Genomic DNA, 19,462 nt, shown 5'->3' on the forward strand with positions numbered 1-19,462 from the left:
AATTTGTCAGGCGTATGAACTTCGCATCAGAAATATTAGAGGGAGGTTAGAATTCATAATTTTATTTGCTCTTTCCCCCACACTGTTTCTCACTTTTGCCTGAAAAATCCTAAAGACATAACAGGAGGCGATCTCGACGCGACCAGATCTTTCGCCAATTTCAGTTACGGAAGCGTGGGGCGAGATTCTGTTGCAGAGGATGCCTTGAGCCAGGATGGGATCGGTAAAAAATCTGAGCTCGGTGTCCACGTTTGTCTGGGCTTTGGTGTGTTTTGGGATATTTGTGTTTCCGTGGAGTTGCGACAAGGTTGCTTGGTGTTGCAGACAAATTTGCTTGTTTCTTGATTCAATGCACTCATGTGTAAATGTATTCATTTTCCAGGTGTGGTCTTTGGTAGTGGAATTTTTTTGAAGAAAAACTAAGATTGTCTTCTCAATCTGTCGGGTTCTCCCATCGTCAAATTTCTTCCCTTCTGAGAATTTTCCAAGATGTTAATTTTAAGCTAAGAAATGAAATATAATTTCAGTTGATTCTGTAAGGATGGAGAAAGAAGCACATCTTCCATGACTTAGAAAATTGAACTGGGTAAATTACATTGAGGAATATAAGATTTGAGGCTTTGCATGGTGGGGTTTCAGCAAGCACTCCTAATCCTAACAAACCCTACTTAAGGAGTAGCATCTCCAACTTTCTTCAGTCTCCTGACGATGACTAGAGCAGGCTAGTCGAAACGTTGAGACCAAAGACAAGTTCTTTTAGAACTTACAGCAGGACTGTTCTAAACAGAACAAAAAAACTACTTAGCAAGTTGATAATAAGCAGGACAAGTTCTTCTCAGAACTAATATCTTCTAAGCAGTAGTTATTACCACATGGTGTTACCGCAAAACCGAAACGATACATTGAGGAATATATTTGGAAATGGGAGAACCCAAGTTTTTGAAAGTAGCACAGCATCAGCATCATGTCATCATCACCATCAGCATCATCATCACCATCAGCATCATCATCACCATCAGCATCATGTCATCATCATTGTCATCATCGTTGTTGTCATTTTTTTTAATTTTTTTTTTTTAAATATCATCGGCTTCTTTTACAGGCTGTCTTGCATGCAGCGGGTGTTGGAAGCAGACATCTTGCAAGCAGTGATCAAATTGACACAAAACTTGCACTGCAAGATAACTATAAGACCTGACCGTTATGCCATTCTAAAAAAGCTTATATAAAGCAAAAAGCAAACAGACATAACTTCTTAAAACCTACTCATTAGATGGAATTTGCGTCGGGGTAATGTAAATTCAATATTGGGTTTTGCTCTTCACCGACGTATTTTATAAACACTGTATACTCAGTGTTGTTGTCCCCGAGTGATTGTGAGAAAAAGTCACTCGGGTGGGACTCGAACCCACGACCACCTGCTTACTAGTGCAGATGTCCTACCACTCGACCAGTGAGCTTGCCGGGGTCGGCTGGCTTTGTGTGAAGAGGGTCGAATCACATTTCTCTCCCCCTTTTTTCAAACCCTAAAAAAAAATTCCTAGTGTTTTCTGAATTTTCCGTCATGCCTGCTTCCAGCACCTGTGCATATCACCGGTTGAAACTAACCCATGAATGAATTTTTGCAGGTATTTGCAATTAATACAGTGCTGCTGTTGCTTTCCTTTGCAGGTTGCCAAATAACAGAAATAAAGTTCATTTTGTTTCCATCACCACAAAGAAATCCACACAATCAGTTGTGCTTTTTTTATAATCACCAGGGAATGGGTTTTGTTCTTGACACGTACACGTTTTGTTTTGTAGGGTTTCTAATTGCAAAATAGAACAAGTTTGTCGTTTGCTCATAATCTTCAATGCCCAGCTTCAGTCTGTGTTGTAGGACCCGAGTCACAATTTCAGTGACTCAGACTTGAGTTGAGTCACATCAACAAAATACTCAGACTAAAGCGGAAAATTGGGCTAACCTTAAGCAGTATTTCATGGCGTGGATGTGTTAACGTTGCGCGTGCATGGAGGTTTCTTTTGTTACGTCTTAGATTTAAGCAACATTTTCCTCTGAGGTAAACATGCTTTTTGTGTGCTTACTGCTTATGGTCTCCATGAAATAGATGGAAGCTCTGTTAGCAGAAAAGTGTGTGCTTAGCAGCGCTATGAAATTGGGCGCTGTTCAATTGCAGTAGACAGAGTAGCCGGTTCGTTAGTGTGACGTGATCTCAACAGAACTATGCGTACTTCACACAGTGTAGCATAGCACGAAAGGAACCTGAAGTTAACGCAACTTGAGCCAATTGGCGCCAGTAATCAGCGGTGTGGGCGTGTATGACGAAGTCACTAACGAACTGGATTGTGATATGTGCATAGGTGGAAAACTACATGCAGCTTCTTAATGCCGATTAACATTGATAATTATGCATATGCTCTGAAAATTTAACAGATCTAATGTCATCACTTGCAGCTCTGAAATATACAGATAATACATTTTATTTTTGCATTTTGCTTTTCCTTTTTATTTATTTGCTAACAAAGTAACCCCGGCAATACTTATAACTGGTAAGCGGCTAACCCATTTTAAAATTGTTAGTTATCAAATCAGTGTAGCAAAATATAGAACTGTGAGTGACTACATTTAATTTCAAACAACCACAACCATGAAAGTAGTTCAGGGTTGCTCGGGAGGCGATAGAGTGCCGACATACAGTGTAGAGTTGTATGACTTATCACTCAAACTCGGACTTGGGGGACTTGAATTTCACCTAGACTTAAATGAATTTCAGACTAGAAATGAGATTTGTTTGTTAAAAGGAGATGACGGCAAAATGCCCAATTAATTATAAAATACTAATCATGCTTTTGTTGCAAATCTAACCCATTGTCAATAGCAAACAGTAAGAGGTTTACCACTTTGACATCATCATAGTGCAACGATTGTAAAAAAAAGACAGTTCACCTTGTTCTTTTAAAGTATAAAATTACTTGAGAATTTCCTTTTTGGATATTAAAGGAAAAAGTGAAAATTGAGGGGAACGGTATACATGAAAAAGACTTTTGACTAGAATGTTACTTTTGTGATGCTAGTCTCAGAACTGGACTTGGACTTGTTGTTGGACGTACTGTCACACTCGACATCAATTTAGAAGATTTAAGGGCTGTAGTACAACCTAGCTACCATGAAAGAGTTACAGTTTGCTTTCCTCATGCTTTTTCGGCATGGAAATTGACCATTAACAATAGTCGGTTTCCTCATAATTTGCTTTATAATAATGCAAGATGCTGCATTCCAAACTAACAGGCTTATACTCACAATTCATTCGGAATCGGTCCATTGCTAAAATCAGAGCTTACCATGAAACTCCTTTATACCATAACGCATGTGACAGTCAGGATGAACTATCAGTTTCCATCACGGTGGTAAGTTATTAGGATCTGATGTAGGCACATAATTTTGCAAACTGAAATTTTGACAATACGTAGTGAAATAACAATTGTACCTTGCCTCACTGCTCTAAAATGTTTGACAGTTTCCATATTTGGCCAATATGACAATAAGTGAGAAAAGCCAATGGACTTAAAAGGTTTAAAATTGTTTACAAACTCGGAGCAGCTGCAAAATGGAAAGTTACGTGGATAGGTCTCTCTCAAATGACGTCACTTACTACAGATTGCCACACGCATCGGCATTTTAGGCGTCAAAGTTTCGTGACGTGCTTCGGCTGTGCCGTGTTTCAAAGGAATTATGAACAAACACACTTGTTTAGAACATTTTGCACACTGCATGCACACGCATTTGATGGCGTTGAACATGTAGTTCTAATTTCCCTATGAAGATGGCATCCTATGAGAAAGATGTATAAGAATACTGTATAAGTGGCTTGTTGTATATAGCTGATGATAGAGTCCTTTGTCAGTATTCTTGTATTGCTTTGTTTGAAAACAAGAAATTCTTACCTGAGAACTACAGATGTGTAATTCAGTGTCAATCTAAATACACTTCAGATGACCATGGGGAGAGAGAGCCAGCTGCGGAGGATGAGGTCATGTCAGAGCAGGAACCTGATTGGCCGACTGAGTTTGGAGAAACTAGCGAGCCAGCCGAGGAAGATGCTGTGATGGAAGAACTGGAGGATGAGCATGTGCAGGAGGTAAGTTGTGTGGATTTGACTTGGATAGCAACTCGTATCTGGAGCCAACTAAATAAGTCATAAGGGTAATTAGTTTTTCACATGCCGTGAAATATATTGTGAAGTCTTGCAGAAGCTTTCTGCTGTTTAGAAAACAGGTAACAGATTAAAGGGAATATACATCATTTGCTTTTGCTGTAATTTTCAGAAACGGATGGAATGGGGGGGTTGGAAATATATAGCAAATATAGTTACACTGACTTTTTTGAGGTTTTGGGTTCGAAAATGCTATAAAAACAATCCTTTTCCTGTAATCTGGTTCCCTGACTCCATATAAGAAGAAACAGAGCAGTTTACATACATTGGGGAATTGTAAGGTCAGGGAACCAGTCTAGCTGGCTTGTACCCGTTCATAGGTGTGTAATCGATTGCAAACAAGTGCGATGGTCAATTGGGCCAGTATTTGAAAAAAAGCCAGTTTTTTTCCAACGCTGGTCAGCCGACCAGCGTTGGAAATTGATACAAAAATAACAAATTTCTTGAAAATGACAGTATACCAGGTGCCATGATTTTACAGGATGCTTTACACTGTCATTCACTAACAGTCCAGCAAGGTATTTCAAAATGATTTGGTAGTTTTATTTTTTGATGTTTGCAAATGTTGTATTTTCCCTTTAACAAAACCTTTCTGTTTGCTGTTGGGCATTGTCTCTGGTTAGAGGTGGAGTTGTGGCGTCCTTGCATGACGATACCTTCTGCAGTGTTATAACACAAAACATTACTTGATTTAATGATTCAACCTACCAGGTTAATCAAGAAGAGGAGATATCGGCAACAGAGAGCGTCAAGGATGATATCGCATCCCAAAGGGCGCCCTCACAGCTGGAGGAGTTAGAGGAACAGGCGGCAGCCGTGGCAGCCATAGTTTTGGAAAGGCCAAAGTCGGGACGGGATCTCGCAGAAGACGCACAGGTATATTTTATTCTCTAACTTTTTTTGTTATAGTGATTGTAAATTTGTTTCCACACGAAGTGTAAAAAGTTCAGCTCTTATTGCCCACCAATGTTTCGTACAACTGGGAGACAGCTTTATCACAGAGGATGAGAACTATGTTAACAGCTTTGGTAGTAAATGCTACAGAATTATGCTACAGTGGAACGCTGCTATAACGAACATTGCGGGATCCACAGAAATTGTTCGTAATAGCGATCGTTCGGTATAACAATTCTAAGCTGACTAATCACGTTTCAATAAATAGCGCCCTTCAGAACTTTACCCTGCACGCCCTGATAGCTGAAAGACGACTTTTAACACGTACCGACTATTGAAATGTGTAATTACACAGTTTTTGTGCTTACTACTTACAGCAATGGGAGGCTTTCCCTTTCTATTCCTTGGGGAATTATAACCACTTGTCGCTCTTCTATTGACTTTTTCAACAACAATTTTCGGTAACAGTGTACACAAAAATCGGGAGCCACGGACAATGTTCGGTATAGCCAAATGTTCGGTATAGCAGTGTTCTTTATAGCGACGTTCCACTGTATCAACATTTGTGTGTAAACTACTCAGATTGCAGCCGACCTGTGGATGAAGAAGTTGGGAGAACTCTTCAACCTGTCAGGCGATCCCGAGCGCGTCCGGTCGGCCATGATACGGAGACGTCGCAACTCCCTCGATGCTTCATCTGTCGCATCATCCACAGAGTACGGTCGGTGGTCTGGGCCGAAATTAAAGAAGAGTCCAACTAAGAAGTCCAGGAGAATGAATAGGGTCCACTCAGCGGAGGCAGCTGTCCACTTCTTGGAGAATCTTATCAAAGGAGGTATGAGCATTGTATAATTCCTTTCCAAACCTGTTGAGGAAAAAAGATAATCAACTAACCCACAAAGGGAAATTAACCGGGTTCTTTTTAACCAATTTTGAGCAAAGCAATTGACAGGAGCAACTCTTGAGCTTGCAATAGTGGTGGGAGAAATCAGAGATTTCAAAATCCGGTTATCAAATTTGTTTTCAATCCAAATACTGGTTATCCGATTTCCGGAAGTTCCTACTCAGCTCACAGTCATGCCAACAAAAAGTGAGGAGTGAGATGCCGCATGCAATGCCCTCCCAATGACTGGGGATAGCATGCAGGATTCAATGACCACTGGGCCTTTACAAAAACACTCCAGAGCTGTAACTTTGACAAAATGGGTAGGAACTCTCTGATAAGTCAAATGAGGAGGCTTTTCATATACCAAGAAGACCACTAGCAAGTGAATGCAGTTACAATCGGAGACCATGGAGCAAATTGGGGGATGTTCCAGTTGTTGTCTTCAGCCTGTGTCACAAAAAATGGAAGACTAAAAAAAATTTAACGATGGTTTCGAATATCCGGTTTCATAAATTGAACCGAATAGTGAAATTCAAACCGAATTAAAAAAACTTGGGATTTATATCCCACCACTAGCTTTCAACTTACAGAATACCATGCAAGTAATCCATCGACTAAGCTATCAAACTGTATGTTGGTACATGCAGTTTCCCAATTTGTGGAATGTCTTTGTTCAAGGGGTGCTAGTCAGAAGCCATGACCCTTGTTGCTAGGGATAGGTGGTTAGAAAAGCTATCAGTCCAATAGCCAATTGTGCATGCCGCTTAAGTAAGCATGCCGTCCTGGCAAAAGATGAAAAGTGCCCTTGAATGTCAATAACAATATCATAATCAGTTTGTCTGCTGCCCTCAATTGTCTCAAGATGTACATAATTATATACAATATACGGGGAAAGAATGTAGTATCCAGACGCCGCTTCTTTGGTTGTGTTCAAAGTCTATGGAGAATCGAGTGCATTTCAAAGTATTTTTTAACAAAATTGGAAATGTTTCTCAGTACCAGATTCATGTCTTTTCAACGTTTCTGCAATGACTGACCTTCATTGAGATAATATATGATGGAAAAAGGTGGCGTCAGGATGCAACATTCTGTCCACATAAGGTTTACTCGTTAATACCATTATATTAAAACCATTATATTAAATTGAATTTCATACTCAGTTCACTGTATTTTAACATGGATTTTTAACATTAACATCATCATCCTTAATCACTCTTAATCAGCTTTATGCCTCATTTTTCCAGTTTGTCAAATATGCATGTATGGGATTTTATCAAAAAGATTCCATTTGCTAAGGTTTCCCAAATTGCATGGATTTAAGTGTTTTTACTCATTTTAATTCACTGCTTGCATGCATCATGAATATTAACATATTCAGATGAGGAGGGAGAGCCTGTACTGGATGATGACCACACCCTTGATGACATCATCATTAGTATGTATTCGGTTGCCGTGCCAATACTTGATTTTACTTTCTCACTTTCTTGGCTGTCTTCCTGCGAGCAGATTTTTTGCCTAGAATTTTTTCATCATCGCCTTTAGAGATTTAGTATTGTCATGAGGCTGTCTTAGACTTCTACATTTTCTGCATTTTTTTTGCATACAAACTTTTATTTCATACTTTCTGTCCTTTTTAATGTAGATACCAACACAGCCATGTCAAATTTGATATGCAAAAACACACTTAGAACTTAAAAAACATTTTCAATTTGATTCAGTGTTTTAAGCTTTTTTGCAAACCCACCATTTATCTAGAAGTGGCCCAAGCTAATGAAAAGGTAGAAATAGCCCCCGATGTGATCGAGATGTTAGCAGAGCCAGAACCCATCCAACCTGAAGACATTATGGTTATCGAAGACACTGAAGACGGAAAACTCCGCGTCTTGTCCCGCGCCGGCTCAAGCAGGAGCGTACGGAGCCGTCAGAGCATGCTCAGTGCTGGGAGTGTGCGCAGCAGGCTTAGCGTGCACAGCAGAAAGAGCGCCCCCAGTGCTCGTTCGGCCAAGAGCGCGCATAGTCGCAAGAGCGTGGAGAGCAAGCGGAGTTCTAGGAGCGCTGAGCTGCCAAGAAGCATCCCCAGTGCCACAAGCTCATCAGGCAGCTATGATCATCACGCTTTCAACGTGGAGCCGCCAAGCGATAAAGAAGATGAAGATAAGAAGACTGTAGGAAAGAGCTCTGAGGATGCGACAGATGCAGCAGAAGAGGTCTTAGATGGCAAAGATAACACGGAAGAGACTGGAGTTGCAGAAGATGCACACTCTGAAAAGACAACCTCCAAGCATGAATCTGAACAAGAGAAGGAAGAAAGCAGGTCTGAAGCAACCCTTGATGAGAAAACACTCAGTGAAGAAGTCTCAGAAAAAGATGCATCGCCACCCCAAGAGGCCAAGTCTGAGAAGAGGACCCCAACTCCGGAAGAGCAACCTCCTAGGCCTCCGACAGAGAACGTTGTTGAAAAGGAAGAGAACAGTGAGTTTGGGAAGCCAGTATTTGACAGCACAGGATGTGGATTTCTCTCAACCTGGAGTGGCACTGTTTCTACTTGAAGGCACAAAGCACATGCAGTTAACATTCGCATTCACCAATGGGTGATCAGACAGCACAGTGTGGCCTGTTCTTATTGGTTGATGTATGACTTAAAGCACCAATGTGAGACTACTGCACAGTTAAAAACCAGTTGAGAAGTTATATGAAGTGTACAGTATTTGAACTCTCCCCACGTTGACTTGCTAGCACCATCCACACATACCCACCTTTTACACTGCAAAATTTAGGTCATGCCTTTACCATGAAAAGTAATTATAAGTTTGTTTAACCCATATACTTTCACCACTAACCTAAACATTTTAATGAAGATGTTATTTGTGAATGAAAACTGTCAACTAACTTTCAACATCATATTTTTGTAATATCTAACCCATGCACTTGCACTGTGTGCTGTGTTACCGCATTTCTGTAGTTTTTCCTGACATACACTGCTATAATATTACAATAATGATACATAATACGATTATTGTTTTAATAATGATGATAATGTTTATGTATGAATTTCTTTTCTGTGTTTTCAAGTTGGAGTAAGTATGTATGATCGCCCTGTTTCCCTTTACTTCCTTACTACGTTTCCCTGAGCTTCCTACAAAATATTGTAGGTTTCTGACTGGAGCAGGATTTGAATCACAACCTCCAAAATACTAAACAGGCTCTATTGAGCTATTAAAGCTATCTAACCCCGTTTTGGCAGTCCTTTTTTTTTTTTTAAATGGCTTTGTTTGTAGGGCACTAGTCAAAAGCCATATGGGTCATCGTTGCGGTCCACTTTCTTCTGTCCATGTTACATCTGACATCTATGATTTCACAATTTTGATGCACTCCTTAACCAGTTCGCGCTGGGATTATTTTGACATTGACCGGACCTAGGCGCGGGATTGTTTTCACGAACCTCAATGCCAGTCCGTCATCTGCGGTAAGCACACCCTGATATTTCCGGCCTCGCTTGCTGCAAGCGGGTCTCTGACAGATATTTGCGGCCTCGCTTGTTGCGTGTTTATCCGTTATCCGTTCCGAATACCGCAAAACCTGTGGGTGTATACACGTCATCCAATGTGAACTGGTTAATGTAGTAGTCCCCCAAGAGTTATTATGAATAGCAAACTACCCACTAAATCAAAAATTGTTTGAAGACATTCTTAATGATACTTGAATAGCAAATTACAAATTACCAAGGTAACAGGGACAGGAAAAATGCCACACTTTGGACCCTAAATTTATAGAATGACCCATTTGTGAAATGACACGAAACCATTCCAGAACTCGGTAACAGTAACTAAGCAGTAACTAATAACCAAGTTTTAGCAACTGTAATTTTGCGCTGTAGCCTCTAACAATTACATCTTCATATTTCCAGGTGGTGATGCAACAGAAAATGTTTCTGTGCACTCCGGCAAGACAGGCAAGTCGGTCAATTCTGCCAAGTCTCCCTCCCGGGCAGAGAGTGCCCCCAGCGTCAAGTCAGATAAATCGGCAGCTGTCAAAAGCACCCCGAGCGTCAAGGGTGACGCGGGTGGTCCGCTGGAGTTTGGTGTAACAAACTACGGCGTTGCTGACAAGAAGGAACAGGTGTGTGCTTTGTCTCTCCAAAGCAGAGTTCATGGATGATCATGTCCCGAAAGCATGTGCACAATTTGATAGGAACACGGAGATACTGCTGACAGTTTAAGCCAGTTTGGTATTCGAACTTTGCAGTTGCTCATAAGCATCTGACAAGTTCACTTTGGGATAAACTTAAACAAGGTAGTTAAAAGGGAAGAATGTTGCATCCTGACGCCACTTTTTTATCATATATTATCTCAGTAAAGGTCAGTCTTTGCAAAAATGTTGAAAAGACATGAATGACGTCACACATTTTTCAAACTTTTGTTCATATATCTATGACCTAACAAACCTAATACAAAAACAATTTTTAATGTAGCATATTTTTTTCTTGAGATATGCAGATGAGATGAAAAAATTGAAATATCAATAAAAAATCAAATGATGATGTCATCATGATGTCACCTCAATTTTTGTCTATAACACATCCTTGACTATGTACATACCAAGTTTCAACCCAATCGGCCTTGTAGTTCTCTAGATATAGGCTGTTGAAAAATGCACCTTGAAGATGATGTCACATGACACGTGATGACATCATCATGACGTCACTTGTCCATACACGACTTTACTATGGGGTCTTAGTGTATGCTAAGTTTCATCAAGATTGAAGTTTGTATATTGTCAAAAGTGACCCTGAAAATGAAACATGTACAAAGTCTATGGGATTTCAGATAGAAGAACAAGGGAAAAGAGAAAGAAGGAGAAAAAAATCAGAATAAAAATAATGGCTTTTCCAGGAAAGCATTCGTTACACATTTCAGGATGCTGTACTTAAAAGAATCCGTGTACATTTCTCAACAGGAGAAGGAAGCTCCCATTGTCCGGCCCCCGGCAGAGACCGCAAAGCCACAGGAACAGAGCACGGAGGATGACGAACTCGCTAAACTCTTGAAGGAAACGGGTCTGATGGAGAAGGCAGCGGATGCCAAGAGCTCCAAGAGTGGTAAGAGCAGCAAGAGCAGCAAAAGCAACAAGTCCAACGGCGGCAAGGAGAAGAACAAGGAGGAGTTTGTTGTTAGTAAGTTGAAGGTTTCCGAATTATTTTCTTAGCCCGTGTGATGGAACTTGTGGATTGAGCATTTAAACGATTTTGAATGAAACTTTCAATTCGTGGAACTCCTTACAGTTCAACTGACAAACCTGTATCACAATAATTATTCAAATGTTGTAATTCAGAAACACTTTTATAATAAGTTTTATGATTGATCTATTAGCAAAGAGCAAGTTCATGCATACAAGTGTCAACTATTAGTCAATCAGTCCTTTCCAACACACATGCAGGCTTTCCAACACACATGCAGTAGGTCAAAAGTTAAATAAAACCAGGACATAAGTAGGACTATGGAGGACAAAATCAGTATAAGAGTAGGACTTTTGCGAGTTTTCAGGAGTTTTTTCATTGATACTCACCCATGTCCACAGCATCATGATCCTCATTTGGCATGTTCTGTACTTGTGCTCCATCCTCAACTAAGCTCTTGGAAGTACAGTTGCAGTACTCCTGCACCCAAGCCCTTCATTGTGTGATTTACATATGACAGTGTGTAACACTGTTGTGAAAAAGATTCAAAGAGATTTTTTCAGAGTGGCGGGACATGAAAGTAGAAAAAAGTTGGACTTTCAAGAAAACAAATAAGAAAAGTAGGAGCAAGGTAAAAAAAACTAGGAAAAAGTAGGAATACTCAAATGTCTGCACACACATGTATGCAATAACACAGGGTTCAAAATTAGCGGTAGCCTGTCAGCCAAATGCTAGTCAAAACTATTCCTTAAGTAGCCCGGCTGGCGAGTTAAAATATTACTGGGATACGGCAAAGATGAAAGGACAGGAAGAAATAAATCATTAAATTCAGAAAGAAAACCTCATAAATTTGTGTCTCATTTTTTTCAACTGTTTTAAAAGGTTAAATTATTAGATCTGTTTATATTTAAAAACACTGACAAACTTGCCTCAGAATTGAGCCTGAAAATGCGCCATTTAGTATTTGAGCTAAAAAAAATGCGGGCTAGTGAAAATGCCCGCGGGCTAGTTAAGAGGCTGTTTCAGTAGCCCGGCTGGCTAGTGAACAAAAAAGTTAAGGTCGAACCCTGCCATAACATTCTTCTTGAACGGCCCTAGTCAAAACATTTTTGACAAATTTACTTATATTTTTTTTTCATTAGTGATTTGCCCAAACTTTCTTGCTTCATCCCTGCTATCATTACAAAGGATAGTGCTCTTTGCAATCACAAGAAGTAATGGCAAGACCTAGATCTCAGACCAACATATTCAAAATTGAGCGTAATGATGATGTACTTGTATGCCCTCAAGTCAAGTCACGCGCTATTCTGATGAACCCAACGGTATTTCTCTGTCGTTATTCTTCCATTGCTTGTGATCTGTCTCGTGATTTGACTTCTGATTGGCTTAATTACTCCTTCCTTTGTTTACAGAAAAACCAGCGGATGATAAAGTAGACTACCTCCCCTACAAACCGTTGGCTGAGAAGAAGCCTGAGGAGACCAAGGCCGAACCTGCAAAAGGTAGACATTTACTTGGCTTTGCAAATTGAAGTATTGAGTTGGTTTGTGGTTAATGCAGCAGTTTGTATAAAACCAAAGGTCTTCTATTGCTGGTTTTCTTCGCCTCGTTGAATGGAACATTCAATCTTTCAACTCATGAAAATATTCTCACCATTACACTCATAAACATTCATTAGTTGTATAATATTATTATATATTATTATAGCTCATGCAATATATTGTTGTATCCCATCAAAGCCATCCAATAATATATAAATACCCCCAGGTCAACTCTAGACTCCAAACCATGCAACTTTAGTTTATTTTATATCTTCGGACAATAAATAAAAATCTATTTAAAAAAAAAAAGAAGTAAAATTGTCTTGGTCTAGACAAAAGTTTGTAAAAGCTGTCATCAAAGATGTGGCAGACCAGACCAAAATTTTCTGTATTGCAAGAAGTGTTTTGCCTTTTAGAAATTAACAGAACCTGTATACCAGAGATAAACTTTCAAACAGTTTTCTTCACATCTCAATGTATAAAATGTAACAACAGAAGGACAAGACAGAGTAGCAAAAGACAGGTACACGAAAGTAGGAAAAGTAGGAATAAGATGCTATATAATCGGGACAGGCTGTCAAAATACACTTTTTTTAAAATAAATATAATTTTTTTTTCTGCGTTTGTGAATAGCAACCAAAGCAAAGAAACCAAAGAAACCTTCAGCAGCGAAAAAGGCAGCTCCTGCCAAGAAATCAAAGAAGAAACCCAAAGCGGAAGCAGCAAAGGAGGAGCCCAAACCGCCTCAGGAGGAACCAGTCAAGACAGAAGAGAAGGTAGAAGAGACAAAGAAAGACGAAGATGTCAAGCTGCCTGAGGCGCTGGCCGCGACGGAGCCGTTTGAAGACGAAGAATTTGAAGAAGAAGAGGAGGTTGAGGAGGAGAAGCCTGAATCTCCCGAGTTCATCATCATCCATGATGTAAGTAGAGACAAGCTTTCATCATTTTCTTTCATAACTCTCTTTGGGTATTCAAACGGCATAAAGAGAGCCTTTGAGTAGCTTTCATTCAATCGGCATCGTTTATACACTGTATGTTTTGAAAAGTGGGATCCGTTCAAAATGTGTGGTTTACACTGGTTCTTCTCAGGACTACATACGACTCACAAGAAACGTAATTGTTATGTGGTGTCCAGAAAACTTCTCCTCATCACTGCCCGCAACATGCAAACCTTGTACAGTTTTTCAAGTATGAACAGAATGTGAATACTTTTAAAATTTTATTGGTACTATGGTATCTGCTACCCGAGCATAATGTAGTACTGCACCGACTTTTCATATGTCATGGATTAGGCTATTAAGCCAAGGTCCACGAACGTGCTCAGTGCTTCAGAATAACAAAGTTAAGACAGAAGCAGCTCAGTCTTGAAAGCATGACAGACTATCTAGACAGAGATTCAGAAAGTCATCTATAACCCCAGTGCTTCAAGGTCTTCCGTTCCAGTTCTGTTTTAAATTTGAAGGTTTCATGCTGTTTGATGTGGTTTAAACTTATTTCTAGGAAAAAAAGTCTTAACGTTCTTGTCTGCAGAGCTACTGTACAGTGTGTTTCAAAAAAAAATTGGAAACAAAATATAACGGAATGCCAGATGTAGAATGTGTACATGTAACCAACATAGATAAAATACATGTAGGAATGGTTTGGAAGATACAACCTTTCCACTTTTAATAAAATGAGACATCGAATGTCCAAATCTGTAATGTTTGTAATCTGTAATGTTTGACAGAGTAATTTTCCAAGAAAGGTCAAATTGCACATAGGACCCAAGTTTTGAATTTTAGGCATTGGAACAAAGGTAGCCTAATTACCTCTGTGTGGATATTTGCCTGGCCTACAAAACAGTGTTTAGCGAGTAAACCCAATTCTAAACACTTTCTTGTTATCAGTTTGTAAACATGTTTGCATCCTAAACATTTTTAGCATGAGATGATAGCAAGAAAGTGTTTAGACTTGTTTTAACTCCCTTAACACAGGTAAATATCCACACAAAGGCAATTAAAGCTATAAATAATTTTGTCCCAATGCCTCAAATAGACCTGAGACGTAATGACGTAATGGCTTTGTTTACATATGCGCTTTCCTATGGGAGCGGAGTCGGGACGCCAGATAAAGTGGGGTCCGCCTACCACATAGGAAAGCGCACATGTAAACAAAGCGTGACGTCATTACGTCTTAGGCTTATTTAAACCTTAGGTCCCATGGTCAGTTTGACCTCTCTTGGAAAATTACTCATAACTCTGTCAAAAATTATCAGGTTTGGATGTTTGATGTCTCATTTTAAAGTGGAAAGGCGTATCTTTGAACCACACCTATATTATCTATGTTGGTTATTTACGTCTGGCATTCCATTAAATTTTGTTTGCCTTTTTTTTGAGACACACTGTATATTGATTGTGTGAATTGGGTTTTTGCTTCAGAAGATCCTACATTTTACACTTTTGTTACGGCAGGTTGTTAAAAAAAAAAGATTTTCACTACAAGCTGAGACATCTGTCTGACCTTGAAACGAGTTGTACATGTATTTCTACATCAAGGCTTTCAATTACAAATAGATGGATGGTGAAATTGCAATAATAAATTTTGCTGAGGACACAAAAATTTCACGCAACACAAGGATTGAAAACAACATTTCTGTCTTCAGTATACGCTTCACGACTGGGTGTACATCACATTACATGTACATATTCCACATTGCAAATCCTGGAAGAAAATTCTGTAAATTATTGATTTTCATGCCTGATGAACTTGGTGAAAATTTAATAATGAAGAAAATTTCATTACTTTCCGAAGTTGCTCAACATTGACAGGATTTTTTTTCAGTGTATAGAGTGAAGGTCCAATAAAAATAAAATCATTAATTTATGATCTAAAAAATACACAAGCTTTTGGCCCAATATCATTATTTATTCCTTTATTTGTCCAGGGTAAACGCAAACAGCAGAAAGCTGGATTTCATTAGGGCCCTGCATTAACATATACTAATTAATATGAATTTTATGAATTGAAGACTTAAAAAACTTTAAAAACAATGAAATGATATGCAAAAAGTGATATAAAAAGAGTGATAAAAGAAAAGATAAAATCAAACCAGCAACAAAAAACAAATGAAAAATATTTGTTAAAAAAGCATTACTAAAATAGAAATATTGCCCAAAAAAAGGACATAAAAACACAAAAGTGTACAAACAAACAGGGACATATTGATAGATATGAGTGCGGAAAAATGTGGGAAGTTGTTTTTAGAAAGTATATAGAAACAAACATTTATCCCTGACAAATTTAAGAAGTTTAAGAATATTTTATAAATTTAAGAATATTTCATGGCTCTATGGCGCTGCTAAAAGCATATATACATTTGCACATGCATCTAAGCATAGACACCTACAGGTGTAACTTCAAATTCTGTATTTAAAGTGTAAGCACAGAATTTCTGTGCTAGCACTGTGTGTCCCGAGTGATGATTGTAAGCACGGAATTCCGCATTCAGTAGAGCCATGAAAGTTTGCCCTCTTAAAATGAGTTACTGAAGTCCTTAAACTATACATACAAGTCAGTTGATCATATTAAAAGGATAACTCAATGTAGGGGTTGTTTTATGTTGGCATTCGTGTTAATCACCTTAAGGCCCCCCCAAAAAGTCTCTGGTTTCTGGTATGCGCTCGCGTCTCCGTAGCCATGCGCGTTGGCAAAATGACAAAGTTTTTTTTCCAATGAAAGATGATGTCTCAAAACCGCCAAACTCACTAGTTTGACTGGAATCATGCTGCTGCACAATTTTAACGTGTTTTTGGATGGGGTTATGATCGAGAATAAGCTTTATGTGGCCTCTCTGGACTCCCATATATTTGCACTAAGTTTAGTCAGGCACCATTTGCAGTCATCAGTCGACATTTGAGGCAAAAACAATCAGGTAAAAAAAAAAAAAAACGCGTCGCCGCACCACTTTTTGGGCAAGCTCCATACCAGAAACCAGAGACTTTTTTGGGGGGTCCTTAACTCATCACACCCCAGTTTGTCAAACATATGGGGACTGTGTGTATTCTCAGTGATTGATAATTGAATCATTTTGATAATCCGGAAGGGGGAAACTCATCCACGTTTTATCAGCCTTGGATCACCAAGTATTCCTAACCACAAACCGGGAGGATTTAACTCTAAAAACCAGGTTAACTTTGGTTTGATAAAAACTGGTTAAATCTTAGTGGAATCACTTACAGAAGCAAATAGAATGAACAACGGACAGGTAAGCTCTGGGATAAAAGGTGTGTTTTGGTTTTATATGTAACAAAGATTCTATTTCAGGTGTTGTAATGGGCATGAGTGTCTGCATTGTCAGATAAAAAGGCACAAAGTTTCTTATTTTGTTGGCACTTTTCAAACTTAAGTTCTGGTTGATTCTCCGATCAACATCTGTGTCAATTAATCACTTTTATCAACAAAATTAGATCGAAAGAGAAAATACAGAACCGGTAATTGAGAAAAAGGAGGTACAGGTAGTGCCGGAACTTCGCAAAGTAAGTCTTGAAGGGTAATGAATATTCTGGTTAATCATTTTTTTGTCTCTTGAAGTGTGGCGGGCTCTTTTTGCTAACAAATTTTAACCATGCATGTGTGATAAAACAGCCCAATATCTGTAGTTTAGTATGTTAATGAAATGCTCATTTTTTTATCATTTTTATGTATGTAGGAAAATGGCGATTTGACTTCATTTGAAAATGGCATAAGGCTGAATTTTGCAGGACTGCAAATTTCTGTTTGTTTTTTTTTGCTGAAAAGGACATGAAGTCAGAAGAGAAAGTAAAAACACAAACAAACAAACAGCCCAACCAACCAACAAACAGACAAACAGATAGAACCAAAATCCCACAGCAGATAAAGCATACGTTTTATTATTTCTTAGTATTTCAAATGTCATTCTAAGTAAAAATAGAATTAATAGTGAATTTTTGACTTTGTTAACAGGCATGCAACTTTTCCTCGGATCCGCTGATTTCCTCGTTTTTTTTAAACTTCTCATGAATGCCATTACAAATTGAAAAACCCTGTACAAAGTCTTGTGTGGTTTGGAATTTCCTCGTTTTTTCCCAAATTCCCAGTTGCATGCCTGTGTTTAAAACTGAAAGCAGTGTGCTAAACTGACAGTGCCCAAGCTTGCAAATTACACGAACTACGTTTGTAAAATTCCTTATATTCAATGAAGAAAGGATGAACTTGACCTCCCCAATCTTTTGGCAAATTGAAATTGCAAATTCACTTACGCATTGTGGCTTTCAGCGAAGAATGCAAAGCATAAACACAATGTGCAGCAATGAATCGCAAAGTGCATGCACGATTTGCCATCTTGTGCTCGCAATTCACGGGCTTTTGTTGCTTGAGCGCCATCATGTTTTTTAATTAAAACAAATTGAATTCTAGATGTCAGCAAACGGACTCAAGGCCACGAATATTGAAGCTAGGAAGTACAGCATTTATATGCTGGGCAGTTTTTGATGCTCAGAAAATGACTGGAGGCAACGCACAGCCAGTGTGGGAAAGTTGCCTTTTTGTGAATTGCAATCTTTGCTATTTATAATGATAACATTTATATTCGCTCAAATTCATGACACAAAATACAAAACACAGATAAGTAAATAAACACATCAACATAAAAAAGAAAGACATACAAAGATTACAAAGGGAAAAAAAATTAGTCAATTGACAATTTGACACAGATGTCATTATGTATTTCAGAGACATCAGTGTCATTAAAAACTCCACGTTGAATAACGCTGTCTCTATCATCAGTCATGTCCCCATCAAGTACAGAAACATTTGATTTCACACTTGGAGGTACACAATCAAACCATGTATTTCGGGAATCATTCAGTTCAATCAATTTGTTACAAAAAAAACGAATTGGATTGCATAATGCCTTATTGGCTACAGACTTCAACAAAGAGGTTCCAGATTTTAAAATTGCATTACTAAAATTAAAACACGTACTCTGGAGACTGATATCCAGAGGAGAACTAGCTGTTAGAGATCAAGGCAACAATGTCACAATGTGTTATAGGTTGTCACAGCCAGATAATAAGTGCATAAAGCGGTAGGCAAACTGGAGGTTTAGCATCGATCTGTATTGGGTATTGTTTGTGTGTGGTAGATATCTCAGCATACATGTACACATTTACCTAAATCTCCCATATGTTTTGAAATGTCACCAAAAGCTTTAAAAAAAAATATCAAAATTTGTCATCTGATTGATGAAAATACACTTTGAGGGTTCTCCAGTAAAAGCAATACATGTACATTGTAAATTGATACAGTCAAACAGAACCAGAATCAGAAAGAACCAAAAGTTGAAATGTTTCTCTTCAAGGCACAGGACGCTAAACAAATTATTTTATTTACAAAGATGCATGAAAAACACTCCATAAACAATATATATTCATGCAATTGGAAATGGGCCCCACTGCCCTAAATCATTTGTGCCATTTTCAAATGAAGCCCGTAGTTTGATAACATCTGCATGCCTCCGATGAGAGTACCAGCAACATTAACATTACCATGTAGCTGAACTGACAATCAGTCTACAAATTCTTTTTTAGGAATTTAACATTTAAAAAAGTTGAAATAGTAGAAGGATAACATATCACTCAGGCTAATATATCAAGTATTATAAATAATCATAATGAGAGTGTATGTAGTTTCATTGCTCATATTTAAATTTACAACTGATGCGCATGGTTTGCCATTCTTAGTTTTACAAGGT

General features: G+C 38.6%; 1 protein-coding gene across 13 annotated transcripts in view; it reads left to right on the forward strand.

Moving 5' to 3' along the window:
- LOC119722780 (uncharacterized protein KIAA2012 homolog) overlaps window positions 1-19,462 on the forward strand; it is a 46,671-nt gene that overhangs the window by 15,032 nt on the left and 12,177 nt on the right. For 5 of the 13 annotated variants that reach the window (XM_038193091.1, XM_038193095.1, XM_038193097.1 and 2 more), the window contains exons 12-22: window positions 116-223; window positions 2,527-2,550; window positions 3,994-4,139; window positions 4,926-5,090; window positions 5,691-5,943; window positions 7,373-7,429; window positions 7,750-8,466; window positions 9,902-10,113; window positions 10,951-11,167; window positions 12,583-12,672; window positions 13,345-13,631. In XM_038193091.1, coding sequence (XP_038049019.1) covers window positions 116-223; window positions 2,527-2,550; window positions 3,994-4,139; window positions 4,926-5,090; window positions 5,691-5,943; window positions 7,373-7,429; window positions 7,750-8,466; window positions 9,902-10,113; window positions 10,951-11,167; window positions 12,583-12,672; window positions 13,345-13,631 — 2,276 coding nt within the window. Of the gene's footprint in view, window positions 1-115; window positions 224-2,526; window positions 2,551-3,993; window positions 4,140-4,925; window positions 5,091-5,690; window positions 5,944-7,372; window positions 7,430-7,749; window positions 8,467-9,901; window positions 10,114-10,950; window positions 11,168-12,582; window positions 12,673-13,344; window positions 13,632-17,156; window positions 17,226-19,462 lie in introns of all 13 variants that reach the window. The other 8 variants (XM_038193089.1, XM_038193092.1, XM_038193094.1 and 5 more) reach the window with 6 other exon arrangements.

Source organism: Patiria miniata, unplaced genomic scaffold (assembly GCF_015706575.1).
Source record: "Patiria miniata isolate m_02_andy unplaced genomic scaffold, ASM1570657v1 HiC_scaffold_16, whole genome shotgun sequence".
Lineage (NCBI taxonomy): Eukaryota > Metazoa > Echinodermata > Asteroidea > Valvatida > Asterinidae > Patiria > Patiria miniata.